General features: G+C 43.2%; 1 protein-coding gene across 2 annotated transcripts; it reads left to right on the top strand.

Annotated features, from left to right (window-relative positions):
• Window positions 1-1,745: 1,745 nt before the first annotated feature.
• Window positions 1,746-17,247, top strand: PGAM5 (PGAM family member 5, mitochondrial serine/threonine protein phosphatase). Of its 2 annotated transcripts, none has more exons than XM_073559038.1 (6): window positions 1,746-2,155; window positions 7,642-7,820; window positions 9,167-9,292; window positions 10,957-11,045; window positions 11,378-11,511; window positions 15,224-17,247. In XM_073559038.1, exons 1-6 carry the CDS (start codon window positions 1,866-1,868, stop codon window positions 15,372-15,374), a joined length of 969 nt encoding a protein of 322 aa, XP_073415139.1. In that variant the 5' UTR covers window positions 1,746-1,865; the 3' UTR covers window positions 15,375-17,247. The 2 variants fall into 2 exon arrangements, with proteins under 2 accessions (XP_073415139.1, XP_073415140.1); XM_073559039.1 differs by having other exon boundaries at window positions 1,758-2,155; window positions 11,381-11,511.
• The last annotated feature ends 3,024 nt before the right edge of the window (window positions 17,248-20,271 follow it).

The following is a 20,271-nucleotide window of genomic DNA, read 5'->3' as shown; positions in this document are numbered from 1 at the left end:
CTTCAAAAATACTCCAAAAATGATTAGTGTGAACACATGCTAAAAATATGCAGGTAAAAAGCTGAAGAAAAAAAGCAATAATAATACTTCATAGCAGAAAATGCCTGAAGAATGATTAGGTCACTTCTTTTAAGGCCACGTTCACACATTCAGTATTTATAAGCCAAAACCAGGAGTGGAACAATAAGAGGAAAGTATAATAGAAACATGTCACCAACTCACCACTTTTTCACCCACTCCTGGTTTTGGCTTATAAATAGTTAAAATAGTGAACATGTTTTAACTACTTGACATTTTTGAAAACCTAAAGTGATATATATATATATATATATATATATATATATAAACCTGAGTGTATAAAAATCAAAGCTGTGTTTCAATAATGATAAAACTTTCAAGCATTTAATGAGTGATTTTTCAGGCGTTTGTTTTAGGGAACTAGCTCTGGGTACCTCTGTGTGCATATAGCCTTAGGCCGGCTGCCCACGATCCGGAACTGGCAGCGCTTTGGATGCAGGGCATGTTCGCTGCGCCCAAAGCGCTGCTGTCTGTTGAAGACAGGAGAATCCGTGTGGATTCACCACGTCCAATACATTCTATGGATGTAATAGCATCTCCGCTAGAGAAATTGACTTGCTGCGGTTTTGACAGTCGCACCGCACGTCGGTATCCGCCGGTGACCCGCAGCTGCACATACACGCACAGCTGACATCCACTATGCTGTCACAGCTGGTCGTTGCAGTATTGCCGCTGTGTAAATACGTAGCGTCAAAACCGCAGCAATTCCTGATCATTTGCTGCACGTACCCTTAGGGTCCCGTTACACATAGCGACGCTCCAGCGATCCTGACAGCGATACGACCTGGTAAGGATTGCTGGTGCGTCGCTACATGGTCGCTAGTAAGCTGTCAAACAGGCAGATCTACTCAACGACGCAGCAACGATCCGGCGATCTGTATAACGACCTCGGCGGTCATTGGGACGTTGTCACACAGCAGCTATTCTGACAACTCGATAGACGTGCTTCAGCGCTGAGTTCTGAGTCGCCAACGAGGTCGCTCGTCGTTGTTATGGCGTCAAACACAGCGATGCATGCTGGCCAGCGGGACGCCAACGATCCAAAAATGGCCTAGGACATTCGAGCACGATCAGCGATATCGCAGCGGGGGCCAGTCGCCGCTATGTGTCACACGTAGCGAGATCGCTGTTGCGTCACAAAACCTGTGACGTGTCAGCGATCTCGCAATGTGTGAAGTACCCCTAAGTGATTTACAGCTTGTCAGTTTATGCCAGGAATTTTCACAGCAGATTTAACTCTTTGTAATGCTTATACTATAATATTGCTGTGGATTTTCAGTCCAGAAAATTCAGTGGAAAAACAGCGGTGTACCCGACCTGTGTGAACATACTCTCAGTTTATTTTCTGACATTCACAATGATTTTGGGGGTTAGATTATTTTTACTCCTCATACCACACAGAAAAGGTTGCCGACCCCATTGGAGGAGAGGTCGATGTGAAGTCCATTGATGTCAAATTGATTTTTGGGGTGGATACTGTTAATAAATGGCAGAGGAGTTCTTAAGACGTTTTCTAGTGTCATCATTTTGGGAGAGACCGCCCCCTTTGTTGCAGGATGGTGGCTTAAGCCTCCTACTGGCCTACTGTACCCATAAGGTGCTTGATTCTACGAATCCTAGAACCAGTGGCGCCATCTTGTGGTCAGAACTTTCGCAGCAGTCATTGATTAGTTACTTGCCGTTGGCTGTCAGTAATGGAGCGCCGCAGCTTACACTCGCCCCTCTGCCTGTGACATTGCTGTCTCCAGAATGGAGTAATTCTGCCATTATTTCAATAACCAATCTCAATGTCTGCATCCCGGAAGCTCAAGCGTGAAGGCCAGGACTACACTTCCCACAATGCCTTTGGGCTCAGCTGGCTCCGGTGGGCGGAGTCGCAGGAGCAGCCTTGTGTAGTGTGTTATGTGTGTCCGTTCATTCGTGTTTTGACGATGTATCTACGTAGAGTTTTAATAGGCGGATCTGCTGCCGCCACCGCCGCGATCTTTGCAGCAGTAGCAATAGGGAAAAACGGAGGAGACGCCACTTTGTCGGTGCCTGCAGCAGCAACCGGGCGATGGGATCGAAACTGGGATCGGTGAGGCTGCTTGTGCGCATGTGCAGCTGCATTGGCTAACACAGGATGTGAGCGGCCGATGTGTGTATGTATGAGACCACCACAAGTGCCAGGAGGGGGCTGCACATGTAACCTCTATGTATGAGACCACCATAAGTGCCAGGAGGGGGCTGCACATGTAACCTCTATGTATGAGACCACCACAAGTGCCAGGAGGGGGCTGCACATGTAACCTCTATGTATGAGACCACCATAAGTGCCAGGAGGGGGCTGCACATGTAACCTCTATGTATGAGACCACCATAAGTGCCAGGAGGGGGCAGCACTTGTAACCTCTATGTATGAGACCACCATAAGTGCCAGGAGGGGGCTGCACTTGTAACCTCTATGTATGAGACCACCATAAGTGCCAGGAGGGGGCTGCACTTGTAACCTCTATGTATGAGACCACCACAAGTGCCAGGAGGGGGCTGCACATGTAACCTCTATGTATGAGACCACCATAAGTGCCAGGTGTAGGAGGGCAGAACATGTAACCTCTATGTATGAGATCACCATAAGTGCCAGGTGTAGGGGGCTGCCCATGTAACCTCTATGTATGAGACCACCATAAGTGCCAGGTGTAGGAGGGCAGAACATGTAACCTCTATGTATGAGACCACCATAAGTGCCAGGTGTAGGAGGGCAGAACATGTAACCTCTATGTATGAGATCACCATAAGTGCCAGGTGTAGGGGGGCTGCACATGTAACCTCTATGTATGAGATCACCATAAGTGCCAGGTGTAGGGGGGCTGCACATGTAACCTCTATGTATGAGTCCACCATAAGTGCCATGTGTATTGGAGCTGCACATGTAACCTCTATGTATGAGATCACCATAAGTGCCAGGTGTAGGGGGGCTGCACATGTAACCTCTATGTATGAGTCCACCATAAGTGCCATGTGTATTGGAGCTGCACATGTAACCTCTATGTATGAGACCACCATAAATGCCAGGTGTAGGGGAGCTTGCACATATAACCTCTATGTATGAGACCACCATAAGTGCCAGGTGTAGGGGAGCTGCACATGTAACCTCTATGTATGAGACCACCATAAGTGCCAGGTGTAGGGGAGCTGCACATGTAACCTCTGTATGAGACCACCATAAATGCCAGGTGTAGGGGAGCTGCACATGTAACCTTTCACATGGACTAGGTGAAATGTAATATTTTGGGGGGTCTTCCACTTTTACCAGTCTCGTCATTTGTTTTCCAATGAAAAGTTTTGCAATTTTCTAATACTCTTTAGGAGTCAGTTACTCCCGGTTTTCGTTTTCTCGGCTTGCAATAATTGATTGAAGAAGAAATTCTGAAGTAATGAAATGATACAGTTACAGGATCATTTACTCAGAACATGTCTTCGAATAAATTAAAATAGTTTTATATATTTTTCCATGGCGTTGTTAAATGCATTTTCAGCCGTATCTGTGACTTTTTTGTTATGTAGTCCATATGATCCTAGTGGAATATTTTCTAGGGATTACATCCTTAGGTCTCTAAGAAATCCGGAATATTGGCTTTTAAAGGGAACCTGTCTTTTGATTCATGCAGCCCGAACGTTGAGCAGATTGAGCAGCAGGACTCTGAGCCTGGCGATGTGATTGCAGCCTTTAAGGTTCTACTCAGAAACACTCCATTTCAGAGTTAATATAGTTTGTAGATCTGCGCTCTGGTGTAGGGGATTGACAGTTCTCTCCATAAGTGCACATACTAGACCTGTCAATCATTGAGCGAGGTGTGGGGAGAAGCCAATCAGGGGCAGCGCCTGACTAGTTCCTGCATATACTTCCCAACTTGATCCTCAACAATATATATTCTCTAAAACGCCAGCACATGTGGTTTGGGCATCCTGACAGGTTCCTTTTGCAACCGATCTTGCGTCATCCTGTGTTTCTCTGTCGAAAGGACAAGTCCGCTCTGCTATTGGCAAAAATGGTACAGAAATAGTTTTGCAGTTTGGGTACTAAAAGCTATAAGAGATATACAGCTGTGGCCAAAAGTATTGACACCCCTGCAATTTTGTCAGATAATACTCAGTTTCTTCCTGAAAATGATTGCAAACACAAATTCTTTATTATCTTCATTTAATTTGTCTTAAATGAAAAAAAAAAACAATTGTCCTAAAGCCAAATTGGATATAATTCCACACCAAACATAAAAAAGAGGGTGGACAAAAGTATTGGCACTGTTCGAAAAATGTGATGCTTCTCTAATTTGTGTAATTAACAGCACCTGTAACTTACCTGTGGCACCTAACAGGTGTTGGCAATAACTAAATCACACTTGCAGCCAGTTAAAATGGATTAAAGTTGACTCAAACTCTGTCCTGTGTCCTTGTGTGTACCACATTGAGCATGGAGAAAAGAAAGAAGACCAAAGAACTGTCTGAGGACTTGAGAAACCAAATTGTGAGGAAGCATGAGCAATCTCAAGGCTACAAGTTCATCTCCAAAGACCTGAATGTTCCTGTGTCTACCGTGCGCAGTGTCATCAAGAAGTTTAAAGCCCATGGCACTGTGGCTAACCTCCCTAGATGTGGACGGAAAAGAAAAATTGACAAGAGATTTCAACGCAAGATTGTGCGGATGTTGGATAAAGAACCTCGACTAACATCCAAACAAGTTCAAGCTGCCCTGAAGTCTGAGGGTACAACAGTGTAAACCCGTACTATCCTTCGGCGTCTGAATGAAAAGGGACTGTATGGTAGGAGACCCAGGAAGACCCCACTTCTTACCCTGAGACATAAAAAAGCCAGGCTGGAGTTTGCCAAAACTTACCTGAAAAAACCTAAAACGTTTTGGAAGAATGTTCTCTGGTCAGATGAGCCAAAAGTAGAGCTTTTTGGGCAAAGGCATCAACATAGAGTTTACAGGAGAAAAAAAAAGAGGCATTCAAAGAAAAAAACACGGTCCCTACAGTCAAACATGGCGGAGGTTCCCTGGTGTTTTGGGGTTGCTTTGCTGCCTCTGGCACTGGACTGCTTGACCGTGTGCATGGCGTTATGAAGTCTGAAGACTACCAACAAATTTTGCAGCATAATGTAGGGCCCAGTGTGAGAAAGCTGGGTCTCCCTCAGAGGTCATGGGTCTTCCAGCAGGACAATGACCCAAAACACACTTCAAAAAGCACTAGAAAATGGTTTGAGAGAAAGCACTGGAGACTTCTAATGTGGCCAGCAATGAGTCCAGTCCTGAATCCCATAGAACACCTGTGGAGAGATCTAAAAATGGCAGTTTGGAGATGGCACCCTTCAAATATCAGGGACCTGGACAGTTTGCCAAAGAAGAATGGTCTAAAATTCCAGCAGAGCATTGTAAGAAACTTATTGATAGTTACCGGAAGCGGTTGGTCGCAGTTATTTTGGTTAAAGGTTGTGCAACCAAGTATTAGACTGAGGGTGCCAATACTTTTGTCTGGCCCATTTTTGGAGTTTTGTGTGAAATGATCAATGTTTTGCTTTTTGCTTCATTCTCTTTTGTGTTTTTTCATTTAAGACAAATTAAATGAAGATGATAATACCAAAGAATTTGTGTTTGTAATCATTTTCAGGAAGACGCTGAGTATTATCTGACAAAATTGCAGGGGTGTCAAAACTTTTGGCCACAACTATACCAGATGTGTAGTATACAGGTCCAGTGTATTCATAAGGAAAGCCGTCCCCACCGCCCTATTTTCAGTGATTGACGGGCTGTCATCTATAAAAAAAATACACAGCAGGAAGCCATTGGTCACCACCATGAGGGTTGAGAGTGACGGTGAGTGCTACTGCCATGAAAACACCAGACACAAACTATGGATTCTCTCTCTGATCCCTTCTATTACCCAAGCTGCACTGTACTTTCATTACGTGGCGTCTTGTCTTAATAGTATCTGTAATCCAGCGATCCATGATCGCCTACTGCTCCATTCAATGTCTGTGACTTCCAGAGAAAGCGATCGTGCTTCATTATTTTCGGTACTCTCTTTGACAATGGAGGGTCGGCCGAGCATGTACATCTCCATTCAAGATGGGACCTTGTTCTTGGGATCAGTTGTAATTTTGAGAGAACCTTTTTAAAGGGACTCTGTCAGCACAGGATGACTGTTCAAGTCAAATACAGGGGCTTGGTGCACTAAGGCGAGGCCCATCTTCCCACCTGCTTGCTTTCCCTCTATCTCTGCCCTTCTCTAAAGGGGGCTTTACACATAGTGATATCGCCAAAGCGTCACCGATTTTGTGACGCAGCAGCGATATCGCTACATGTGATACTTACCACCAACCGGCTCCCCCGCTGGCTATCGCTGATCGTGCGAGATCGTCCACTTCTCGTCGTCAGCTTCCTGCTGGCGCCGACGAGCGAGCTATGGACGCGGGCGGAAGACGGCGGTCATCGCTTCGTCTGAAAGGTAAGTACGACTGCCAAGCATCGCTACATCGCTGGTGAGATCTGCCTGTGTGGCAGCTCACTAGCGACAATTTAGCGATGCACCAGCGATCCTGACCGGGTCGTATCTATGAAGCCAGAGCTGTCAATCAAACAAGGGGGGTGGAGATTCAAGGAAAGCAAGCAGGTGGGTGTATATGATGACTGACCCCACCTTTGTGCACTGAGCAGCGGGACATACCATAGTTTGCACTGTCATCATGTGCTGACAGTCCCTTTAAGACCTCACTAGAGTTGTAACCATTCAGCATTACCCATTTCTCAACAACGAATCCCTTAGTTTTAAAATGAGTGCAAGTTAGGATCCCCATGGACTGACGAATATTTGGGGTCTGTTCATAGCTTGTTTTGTCAACCTGCAGAATTACACTGATTCCGGTACCCAGAATGCTGCTTTGGACAATATTAAGAAGATAGGATCAGTACAAAATAGATACAACTGGTATGGCTTGTCTATAGTATTTTATCTGCCCTAGGGTATCGTGAAATAAGTTACTTTCTCATTACGTATGTTCTGAAAAGTCTAGTATGTTTGTTAAAAAGGAATCTGTCAGCAGTTTTTTTTTCTATTTAATCTGAAAGCAGCATGATGTAGGGGCAGAGACCCTGATTCCAGTGATGACACTTACTAAACTGCATGCTACACTTTCAATAAAATTAGTGTTTTATCAACAGGAGGTTATCACATATCACTTATTGTCTCATGCCAGGTGGTCCTCCCACCTTCCCCCACTGATTAGTAGCTTTCTGCCTGGCAACTTTTTCTATAGACTACACACTACATAATCTGGGGTGTGGGCTGCATTACACAGGGCTCAACATTCAGAGAACTGCAGGATCCGCAGCAGAGAAAACTGATTGTTTGAAAATGACAGCAAGCAGCCCTTTAAGTGACACATTGCTGGAATTATGGTCTCTGCCCCTACATCATGCTGCACTCAGCTGGGGTAGCAAAAACCTGGTAACTGATTCCATTTTAAGCAATGTTTTTTGAAGTGTTTCTCAATTTAGCATATGTATCTTTTTAATATATTTTATAGTCGAGAGCCAATGTCTCTTGTGAATTTGAGCAAGATCAATGGTGAATCGGGAGAGGAGGAGCTCAATTTGCATCTGAATAAGCACAAGGCAAAAGCCACTCGTCACATCTTCCTTATAAGACATTCACAATACAAACTGGAAGGCAAGACCGATGCGGACAGGGTTCTTACCTCCCTCGGTTAGTATTTTGACATATGGCTAAAATACACTTCTATCCATAATTGCGTATGGCTTTTGCCCTACATTTCTTATGACTGGTACTGTACATTGGATCTCTACAAGGAAAGGTATCACTTTCTTTGCGGGACAAGTTCCTCTACAGCATATCATTACTTTCATTAAAATGTTCTGATAGGTTCCCTTTAATGGTGCAGACAAATGTAAGAAATGTAAAAGTGTAAGAGTTAATATAGAATTACAATGTTAGCATATGGAATATGCCAAATGTTTGGAATACATTTGACTTTAAGGGGTATTCCCATCTCCAAGATCCTATCCCAATATGTAGTAGGTGTAATAATAATATTAGCAAATACCTCCAGTTAGAAATGTAGTATAGTTCTTCAGATTCGCTGTGTCTTTCCTTATGGGCAGGCATTGCAGGACCTTGGGTATCCATGTTACGACCACTAACGAGAAGATAACTGTCACTATATCAGTGGTCGTAACCATGGATACATAAATACTTAAGGTCCTGCACATAAGGAAAGAGACATGGCGAATAGGAAAAACTAGCCTGCATTTCTAATTGGAGGTATTTGCTAATATTATTATTGGAATACCCCTTTAAAGCATCACTTTAGTTTTTTTGTTTGTATTTTTACTGCTGGAGTGGTATAACTAATGTAAGTTGCCTGCCCCTAGTCTTCTACTTCCAGCCGTTGTCTTCATCTGCTATTGGTGCCGCTCTTCTCCAGGTTGTGACCTGCCGGATCGCTCCGGTGCTTGCTGGGCGGACCGTAAGAAACTACTCAATGTAAGTCAATGAGAGCAAGAACGAGCTTGTGACGGCTACCTGTGACTTCCAGTCAGTGAGAAATTGCAGTCACAATATTGGAGATTGGGACCGGAGCGGCACCAGGAACAGTTGACGATGGCAGCTGGTAAGTATAAGACTAGGGGCAGGGCACTTAGATTATGGCACCAATCCAGCACTGAAATAGAAAACGGCCCCAGGAGTGGTTCTGTGACATCTAGTGCAGGTGTGTCATAATAAAAACTGTACTCCTTATTAATTAGATTTCTTAAACCTGTTAAGGCTGGTGTACTTACTTGAAAAAAATCCATGTTAGAATGGCTGTATCCCCTGCCTAATAGTACAGTGAGTTTTTCATTTTTAGGAGGCCTGCTCTACAGGCATTCTGACAAATACTTTTGAGTACACCAGCCTTACGCAGTTTGACATCATTTTAATAATAATTGTAGTTTGTGGTGTGAAATTTGTCGACAGATTGGCTTTAATTTGATGGCCTATGAGAAAGGCGAGCTGTTGACAGTAGATCGCTGCTTTTGTTTTCTGCGCAGGCCGTGAGCAGGCTGAGCTGACCGGTCAGCGGTTGTCAAATCTAGGATTTAAATACAGTCAAATAGTTCATTCATCTATGACTAGAGCCAGAGAGACCATGGAAATCATCAGCAAATACCTGCCGGGTAAGAGCAGCAGTGATTGTTGTTATATAGTTTACTCTTCTAAATTGAAGCGTTTATTCAGAACTTTTCAATTCTGCATCAAGAGATGAGAGACGCTGCCGTAATGTCATTTTTAGGATCCTTGTCTGATGTTGTGCACCCAGGCAGGTATCATGCGCCTGTCCTAAAGGCCCCGTCTCACATAGCGAGATCGTTAGCGAGATCGCTGAAACGTCACAGATTTTTTGACGCAACAGCGACCTCACCAGCGATCTCGCTGCATGTGACACATAGCGGCTACCGGGCCCCCGACATTAATTTTAACATTGAGAGATAGAATATCAAAATAAAATCCAGAAAATCACATTGTATAAATTTACTTGCATTTTGCAGAGAGAAATAAGTATTTGATCCCCTGCCAACCATTAAGAGTTCTGGCTCCTACAGGCCAGTTAGACGCTCCTAATCAACTCATTATCTGCATTAAAGACAGCTGTCTTACATAGTCACCTTTATAAAAGACTCCTGTCCACAGACTCAATCAGTCAGACTCTAAGCTCTACAACATTGGCAAGACCAAAGAGCTTTATAAGGATGTCAGGGACAAGATCATAGACCTGGAGAAAGCTGGAATGGGCTACAAAACCATAAGTAAGAAGCTGGGTGAGAAGTAGACAACTGTTGGTGCAATAGTAAGAAAATGGAAGAAATACAAATTGACTGTCAAATCGATATCTTGGGCACCATGCAAAATCTCACCTCGTGGGGTATCCTTGATCATGAGTTAGGTGAGAGATCAGCCTGAAACTACACGGAGGGAACCTATTAATGATCTCAAGGCAGCTGGGACCACAGTCACGAAGAAAACCATTGCTAACACATTACGCTGTAAAGGTTTAAAATTCCTGCAGTTCCCGCAAGGTCCCACTGCTCAAGAAGGCACATGTGCAGGCCCGTCTGAAGTTTGCCGATCTTAATCTGGATGATTCTGTGAGTGATTGGGAGAAGATGCTGTTGTCAGATGAGACATAAATTTATCTCTTTGGCATTAACTCAACTCGTCGTGTTTGGAGGTAGAGAAATGCTGCTTTTGACCCAAAGAACACCGTCCCCACTGTCGAGCATGGAGGTGGAAACATTGTTTTGGGGTTGTTTCTCTGCTAAGGGCACAAGGACTTCTTCACCGCATCAATGGAAGATTGGATGGAGCCATGTACCGTAAAATCCTGAGTGACAACCTCCTTCCCTCCGTCAGGACATTAAAAATGGGTTGTGGCTGGATCTGCCAGCTAGACAATGACCCAAAACATACAGCCAAGGCAACAAAAGAGTGGCTCAAAAAGAAGCACATTAAGGTCATGGAGTGGCCTAGCCAGTCTCCAGACCTTAATCCCATAAAAAACTTATGGAGAGAGTTGAAGCTCTGAGTTGCCAAGCGACAGCCTCAAAGTCTTATGACCCTTCTAATCCCCGTGAGTTATTACCTAGTTACACAAACCCGACCACAGCAACCCCAATATTAGGGGTCAAGTTTGCTTTATGCATCAAGTCGAAGAGGAAAGTTAGTTTAAATCTAATCTCTCCTTTATTTGTGTCCTATGCTTCCATTGTTCCTTGCTTATTTTTTTTTTTTATTATTTTTTACATATTTATCTATTATTTTTTGTTCTGCTCAACATCTACAGGTGTGCAAAAATCTAGCTCTGACTTACTTCGTGAAGGAGCTCCTGTTAGGCCTGATCCCCCGGTCTGTCACTGGAAACCAGATGTTGAGGTGGGAGGTGTCCTCCATTTCAATATGGATATGTCATAAGTATTGGGGTACTCTGAAGGTTTTGTATGTTTTACTTTCCTGGTGGGAGAAAATAAGTCGCTGTTACATTTTGTGATTCTTGGTTCTCATGCACAAGGCATTAGAGTACTATGGAGTATCGGGAACACCATTATATGGTGCTCAGAGCTGTATGTCGGCAATATTCTCCCATATACGCCATTCCGTGTGAATCCAGACGGTGTCCAACTATGACTCTGTTCCATAGTACGGCTTTATGGGGTTGTACTGTGTGTCCCTTACTATACGGATACTGACCATGTTGATGTCTCCAGCAGTATTATGAAGATGGACCCCGTATTGAGGCTGCGTTCAGGAATTACATTCATCGAGCAGAACCAAAACAAGAAGAGGATAGTTATGAGATCATTATTTGCCATGCTAACGTCATACGTTATATTGTGTGCAGGTAACAACGTATTTCATTTTGTGTGTAAATATATATTTTTTGGGTATAAAAATAAAGTTACCCCAAATAGCCCATGTATTAAGGGCTTAAATCGAAGGTTCTGGATTTGCTGCATATATCAAAATGAAGTTTTGAAAAGATATTAAAATCTTATCCATTGTATTCTAAATCTCTGAAATACTTCCAACCTCTATTTTTGGGGTTTTAAGAGCTCTGCGCACTCATTGAATAGGAATCTCCATGGTTGCATCTAAGGGGTAAAGATTTGTCCTGATCAAGTGATAGACACACGGCTGCAGGACTTGTTACAGGACACAGACCTGGAAACTATGCTTTAACCATACTGGTCATATATGCGGTATATATTCTACTGTACTTAGTGCCACGATTGTTGCTAAAAGGAACCTGACTGCTGATATATGCTGTCCGATACTGGTCAGCATGTAGGAGAGACTGGTTGCATGAGACTAGTTGGACATATATGGTCTCTGGCGGCATCTCCCCGCCTACTGTCTCGTCCTGTCCGACAAATGGAAGATATGTCGAATTTTGACAGCATTTCCGCAGTTGGCTATTTTAGGCTACCTGAGGTTTTTGTTACATTTTTAGTGAGGTTTTTTTCAGCTGCAGATTTGTTTCTTTGCGGTCATGTTTTATATAAAACGACTTTGTTTTAGAAACTTCTCATTAGTCGTTATCAAAGCTAGATGCTTTGCTAAACTTTTCTTAATAAAATCATATGCATTTTTATTGCATTTCTGCTGCAGAAATGAGCTAAGAAAACGTGGTTTTAATCTCTGAATTTTCCTCATCTCGTTCAACTCTATTGGGGGAAATTTGAAAGTGAAATATGTTATACTGCAAGAAAAATGTACATGGTCTGGATTAAAAAAAAAAATCACTCGTAAGGCCAATATCTGCAGTGTTAAAAACGCTCTTGTCTCATCCAGTTTGCTGCAACTGTAATGTGCTGCGTTTTTTGTGCCAAAAAAGTGTAACCGTAAAAACGTACCAAATACAGTCATATGTTAAAGTTTGGGCACCCCTATAAATGTTAACCTTTGGTTTTTGCAACAGCTATTTGAGTTTCATATATCTAATAACTGATGGACTGAGTTATATTTCTGGATTCAAATGAGGTTTATTGTACTAACAGAAAATGTGCAATCTGCATCTTAACAAAATTTGACCGATGCAAAAGTATGGGCACCTCAACATAAAAATGACATTAATATTTCGTAGATCCTCCTTTTGCAAAAATAACAGCCTCTAGTCGCTTCCTGTAGCTATTAATGAGTTCCTGGATGAAGGTATTTGTGACCATTCCTGTTTACAAAACAATTCCAGTTCAGTTAAGTTTGATGGTCGCCAAGCATGGACAGCCCGCTTCAAATCATCCCACAGATGTTCAATGATATTCAGGTCTGGGGACTGGGATGGCCATTCCAGAACATTGTAATTGTTCCTCTGCATGAATGCCTGAGTAGATTTGGAGCGGTGTTTTGGATCATTGTCTTGCTGAAATATCCATCCCCTACGTAACTTCAACTTCGTCACTGATTCTTGCACATTATTGTCAAGAATCTGCTGATACTGAGTTGAATCCATGCGACCCTCAACTTTAACAAGATTCCCGGTGCCGGCATTGGCCACACAGCCCCAAAGCATAACGGAACCTCCACCAAATTTTACTGTGGGTAGCAAGTGTTTTTCTTGGAATGCTGTGTTTTTTAGCCTCCATGCAGAACGCCTTTTTGTATGACCAAACAACTCAATCTTTGTTTCATCAGTCCACAGGACCTTCTTCCAAAATGTAACTGGCTTGTCCAAATGTGCTTTTGCATACCTCAGGCGACTCTGTTTGTGGCGTGCTTGCAGAAACGGCTTCTTTCGCATCACTCTCCCATACAGCTTCTCCTTGTGCAAAGTGTGCTGTATTGTTGACCGATGCACAGTGACACCATCTGCAGCAAGATGATGCTGCAGGTCTTTGGAGGTGGTCTATGGATTGTCCTTGACTGTTCTCACCATTCTTCTCTGCATTTCTGATATTTTTCTTGGCCTGCCACTTCTGGGCTCAACAAGAACTGTACCTGTGTTCTTCCATTTCCTTACTATGTTCCTCACAGTGGAAACTGACAGGTTAAATCTCTGAGACAACTTTTTGTATCCTTCCCCTGAAAAGCTATGTTGAATAATCTTTGTTTTCAGATCATTTGAGAGTTGTTTTGAGGAGCCCATGATGCCACTCTTCATAGGAGAATCAAATAGGAGAACTACTTGCAAGTGGCCACCTTAAATACCTTTTCTCATGATTTGATACACCTGGCTATGAAGTCCAAAGCTCAATGAGGTTACAAAACCAATTTAGTGCTACAGGAAGTCAGTAAAAAGTAGTTAGGAGTGTTCAAATCAAGAAAATGATAAGGGTGCCCATACTTTTGCACCGGTCAAATTATGTTGAAATACAGATTGCACATTTTCTGTTAGTACAATAAACCTCATTTGAATCCAGAAATATAACTGAGTCCATCAGTTATTAGATATATGAAACTGAAATAGCTGTTGCAAAAACCAAAATTGTTATAAAGAAAAAAGGTTAACATTAATAGGGGTGCCCAAACTTTAACATATGACTGTAGTCTTATAGGCCAAGTTCCCATGATGACTAACAGAAAGAGTTTTAAAATTATTAATCTAGAAAGTCTTTTGGGGAAGAATGTACATTTTTATCCTATGGTAAATAAACCTTCTTTGATAAAATAGAAAAACCTTCTGTGTGTGTTTTGGTGCTTTATGGATGACGTCAGACTGCGTGCTGAATGTTCCAGCTATATGATGTGGAAACCAAGCTTTAGGCTACGTTCCCACGATGAGTATTTGGTGACTGTTTGATGTTGCAGATTTTATTAAGTGAATTAGGTTATTGGCATTTTTAACCCTGCAGTTTTTATATGTCATGTTTTAAATAAAACTGCTTTATGTTTGATACTTCGTGGTATTTGGACTAGACAAAACTTTGATGCATTCATGTTGGACTTGCATGCCACTTTGGAAACTCATTAAATGCCCATATGTATCTTTTGACTGCACATCTAATGCAATTCTATGGGGAAAATTCGCACATAACACTGGATCCATAAGAAAAATAAATGACGTTGCGGATTTTAACACGCATCGCACGTCAGTTTATGCAGTGTGGGAAACCAGATATTCTTGTAGTTATGATACCTTTTAATGGCTAACAAAAATAAAAGAAATGATGTTACAACGCAAGCTTTCAGGACTGCTAAGGTCCCTTCTTCAGGCATGGTATAACAAAGTTTATGAAGAAACAGAAATATATGTACAAACAAAAAGAGAGACATGGTATAATAAATGAAAATTTATTGTAAAACAAACAAGATGAGCTCCGACTGAATCCTTCTTGTTAGCAATTAAAAGGTATCATAACTACATTATCTTGTTTTTCACACTGAGAGCATTATTTTTTTCAACTGGCTCACACAGTACCAAACATTAAGAGTGGGCATGAGGTTTCTAGAAATCCTATCCACTTTGCTGGAACTGTAAGACACTGTTTTTGGCACAGAGAATATACTCAACATCAAAAACTCATCGTTGGAAGTTAACCTTGGCTCTTTTCTATGAAAATCACTTTCTGGGAGAGTTTAATGTGCTGTACTTGTCCTGTTTTTTTGTTTGTGCACAGGGCCTTGCAGTTACCCCCTGAAGCCTGGCTCCGCATGTCCCTTAACAATGGCAGCATTACTTATTTGGTTGTCCGTCCCAGTGGGAATGTCTCTTTGAGGATGCTTGGTGACTCCGGCTTTATGCCTCCGGAAAAAATCAGCCGAACATAAGGACGACAGCTTATGCGCAATCCAGCCTCTCACTGCCTGCTGCGAAGATACCGGGACGAGATCTAATGCTGCATTAAGTGTGTCCAGCAACCCACTCTCTGTGCCTTCATCAGGGTCTCACAAGAAGAATTTTTATGGGGGGGTGGGGGGATGGTTGAAGAGGTGGGCTGTCCTGCAGTTGGAAGACATGGAAAATAATCGCACGCTTGGCAGATATCAGATGCCTATGATTTTAGGCATTAAGGATGTTTTTATTTTGTTTGTATTATTCCAGGTATATCTGTAAACCAGTAAGTAATTATGACAAGTGTAAAGAGAAGTCCTGTTTAACACAGAATGTGCATGGTTTTTGTAGTTTATCTTGCTGTTCCTGTACCACAATTTTTTTTATATGAAAATTATGTTGTGGTATTGATATAATGCTTTTATCATAAAAGTGGGAAAACATTGTCACTTTTACAAAAGAAAGTGAAACCACCACACGTAGACCGAACATACAAACACTAAATGCAGAGATGGCAAACACTGGGTTCTGCTTTTACAAATACATCATGTTTGCAATTTGGCTTTTGGATATAAGAACAAGGTTGCAAGCCGTGTTACAGATTGGTAATGTGGTGCTCTGGACTTCAGACCACGAGGTCATGTCTACGTTTGGTAGTATAGGACACGCGTTCGCATCCTAGCAGTTATCTGTAGACATAACAATGCCCGAGTGAATACATGCACACTGATTAATGAATATATGAACTCTGTTATTGCTGTACATGTTAACCTCATATTTTTTACATTTTTTTTCTATCAAAAAAAAGAGAGAGCCATCCAACCATGACAAGGTGACCGCAACTGGATGATCCCTAGCTCTAGTGACCTGCCTCTCCGTGTTCCCAGACTGGCCTCAAATGAAATAGGGGAGAGATGGGAACCAGGCTTATCTCGTAATAGAAACTTTCTGGGACTAGTGGATAAGGGTACACAGCCTGGGAAAGCCAACCCCCACCACCATATAATACTAAGTAAACCAAACATGATTGAATGGCCCTAGAATATCCCTTTAAGGAAGGCTGTATTCACTCAGCTATGTAAACAGACCTTTTGGGCCCCAAAAATGGGATTAAATCCTGCTAGGAAAGCAGAGGTCTTCTCTAAAGGCTTTACTACTTGGATGACCCCTTTTACAACTGATATTTTAGATGTAATACTTGAAGCCACCAGGATCTCTATATATTGTGCTTTAATTAGTTTAATTTCATTTAGAACATTGGGGTATAAAATCAGAACGTTATCAAACTGACTGGCCTCAGTCATATTGTGACTCCGCGTAGGAGTCATGTATTTTGTGCCAAGATGGTTACATGTGAGCTCAATAGAAGGAGACATTCGATAAAGGAAATCTAGCAGTAAGTTTTTGCCACCTTATTTGAGAGCATCATAATGTGGAGAAAGATATCCTGATTCCAGTGATGTTATTTATTGGGTTACATAGTGTAGTTTTGATAAAATTGCTGTTTTATTAGGAGATTATCACTAGAGGATATTAATGAGCTGTATGTAACCCTGCCCATTTACACAGTGGTGGGCGGGGTTATACAGAGCTTATCGTTCAGTGCTGGTAGATCTGCAGCAGATAAAACAGTGATTTTATTAAAATGACAGAGCGCAACCCAGTAAGTAACACATTGCCGGAATCAGGGTCTCTGCCTCTACAGCATAATGTTCTCAGAAGGTGGAGTAAAACTTGGTGACAGAGTCCATGTTAAACCTTTTCCCTTCTTGTCTCTCATTCATTTATGACAGTGCTGCTGCGTTTACCTTGGTATGATTTGTAAAACTGGTTAATAGAATTTTTTAAATTAAAAACAGTGTTTGTATATCTTACCGTGTTTTGATTTAATGCACTATTGTAACAATTAAGCATATGCCATGATGTGCTCGGCATGTTCAGCATAGGCGCTGGCCACATACAAACTTATTAGAAAAACTCCATTCTCCTGATTGGAGGCAAAAAAAAAACAGACCTTGTAACACCTCCAGCCGATTTGTTGGGTTTTTTTTTTATGTATGAGAATGGCATATGTTGGGATTTTTTCCCAATGTATACCTTTGCCAGAAAACGTAAATGCATTATGAATACAGCAGTAGCTGAATACACTGTTTTTTTGTTTGTTTTTTTTAAATAAGAGTCTCATCACAATTTTTATTTTAGAATTTGTCTTAAATATGTATGTAATGGTGTAAATGCAAAATACTTAATGATCAGTATTCCCCAATTTCCAGCACTTTACTGGTCCACTTCTGGCCCACGTGAGCTAAAAACAAACTAACCAGCTCACACAGGGCTCTACGTACGATCTAGAAGTCACTTTCTCCATGTAAGTCTATGGAGCTGACATCAAAGGCTTAATTAATGGAACTTGTAGCACTGATCTACACAATGGTTCCTGTCCTATGTGAACCAGGAAATTTTAAGGGTTGCGGATTGCTGTGCGGAATTTTCTGCGTGGAATCTGCATCTCTTGGCAGAATCTGCAGGTCAAAATCCGGCCATTTTTTATGCGGATTTCAGACGGATTTGGCCTGCGTTTTTACACCTGCGGATTCCTATTGTGGATCCGCAGGAGCAAATCCGCAACGTATGCACATACCCTAAAAGCAATCGTGTGGGTCCAGGAAAAATAGCAGTTGGTAAGTGTCATTACATAAGAGATTAAAAGGCATTCTGAAATTAAAATTAGTTTTTGTTTTTTGTTTTTTTTAGATATCTTAGAGCCTTTTTTCCCAGCTAAGGCATTATTATCTGCATTCACTCAGGATACAATAAACTGCCTTCCAACAATGTGCATGTAGGATGGTGCACAACTGTGGAGCACTTTGTGGGTGATATTGATAAGTTTATATTGGTCTCTGTAGCAGATGGGCCACCAGTACAAAGACTGGCACAGGGTAGAGGCAGCGGTGTAGCAGTTGGACTGGAATTGATCGTTGCTGTTGCATTCAGGATGGACTGGAGAGAGGAGAGTTTAGTAAATGTACGACAGAGTATTAGAATTGCAGTAGTCCAGACGAGAATGAATAATGTTTTTTATTCGGTCGTCCATGACAGCACCACCTGAGAGAGGGGATTCGCACTCCAGGAACACGAAATCCTACAGATACATAAGGGCGGCACCTCTCCCACGCATCAGTTGGTTTCCTGTTCCTGGAAGACAGGATTCCCTACAGATCATGCCATCATGATAAGGAATCCCCAGGCCGGCTGTCCGACTCAGGTAGCGGGGGGTCTCCTACCTCGGGCAGTGCAGAGTCCCCTGGAAGCGCCACGGTGGCCCGCGCAGGGTTCCACGTCAGTGTGCGGGGCAGGTGGGAGCGGGGTCCGGCGGATGCCCGTCTCCTGGGCCGGCGCCGGCAGGTATGGCCTCTCCTCCCCTGATCCCGGTCCTTGTTCTGGCCGGTGTAGTCCTCCTCAGCCTGAATCGGAGGCATGCGGCTGCGCCTCGGTGGCGTCCGGGGGGGCGCTGTGTGTCGGGCGTCGCCATGGCGCTGGTGGCCTGCGCGTCCTCGCGCGCCCGTACCGGAAGGGATGCAGCAGGGGACGGGAGCGCTGGTGGTCTGCGCGTTCTCGCGTGCGTCCGGACCGGAAGGGGGGGGCGGCACGCAGATGGATGGACGTCGGGGGAAAATGGGGGAGGGGGGCAAAAATCAGCCCCTGGCCACGTCACCTGTGAACCTGGTTTACTGGGGGAAAGAAAAAGGGCACATAGGCACTGACGAGCGGCTTCAGCTCAGATGCAGGATGGACAAAGAGCAGGAACGTACTTCAGAGAGGTCCCAAACCAGCTCCCAGCAAAAGAAGCGAACTGGACAATCCGGCCACCATAGAAGTTCCTCCAGGCTGAAGGATCCAGCTCGCCCCCCCCCCCCCCGGTACATACGCCTTCTGCCCAGGGTAAGAGATCTTCGGGAATGTACCCTGACGCAGTGTTCCCCTTATGTTTTCCTCCTATAGGGAAAGAAATGCACTGACAAGGCAAAAAACAGGGAATGCGCCCTTTGCAAATGCCCCTTGCTGGATGCCTACCCCAAGAGGCTGTGCCAGTCATGCATACGGCAGACGGTAAAAAAAAAAAAGGGCGTAGTCCCAAAAAAAAAAATTACAGGCTACTTGGTCCTCTCCGAGCACCTTCTACAACCATTATAGACTAGACCTGGGTGCTTCCTCAGACCTCTCCTTTGGTGTCAGGGTGCTGCAGGCTGTAGTCTCTTCCTAAAGTAATTATTACTCTCTGTAATTCTCTCAGGTGGTGCTGTCATGGACGACCGAATAAAGTCGTAGTTACCGGTTAACGGTATTTTTCGGAGTCCAAGACAGCACCCTATGTTCCCTCCCTTTAGTTTAATTTGGGTGTGCACTTCTTCATTGTGGTCCTCTTGTGCTCTGTAAACCAGCTGATGCGTGGGAGAGGTGCCGCCCTTATGTATCTGTAGGATTTCCTGTTCCTGGAGGGTGGATCCCCTCTCTCAGGTGGTGCTGTCATGGACTCCGAAAAATAACGTTAACCGGTGAGTAACTACGACTTTCAGCATCAAAGTTAAGAAAAGGTTGAATTCTCCAGCTGCTTTTGAGGTGCAGGTGTTATGAGCGGGTGAGTGGTTGGATATAGGGAGTAAAGGAAAGCTTTGAATCAAGTATAACTCGAAGACATTGGGTGTGCTACAGGAGAGTTATGGTAGAACCACACACGGGAATAACAGTATTGGGTTTGGGAAAGTTAGTAGCGAGAAAACACAAGGAATTCTGTTTCTGAGAGATTCAGTTTTAGATAGAGGAAGGACTTGATGTTAGAGACAGTGGAAAGCAAATCAGTGGTATTTGGTAGTAATGCAGGCGTAATGGCAG

Source organism: Dendrobates tinctorius, unplaced genomic scaffold, assembly GCF_039654945.1.
Source record: "Dendrobates tinctorius isolate UK_male_01 unplaced genomic scaffold, ASM3965494v1 ptg000265l, whole genome shotgun sequence".
Classification (NCBI taxonomy): Eukaryota; Metazoa; Chordata; class Amphibia; order Anura; family Dendrobatidae; genus Dendrobates; species Dendrobates tinctorius.
This window is presented reverse-complemented; position numbering and strand designations above follow the sequence as displayed.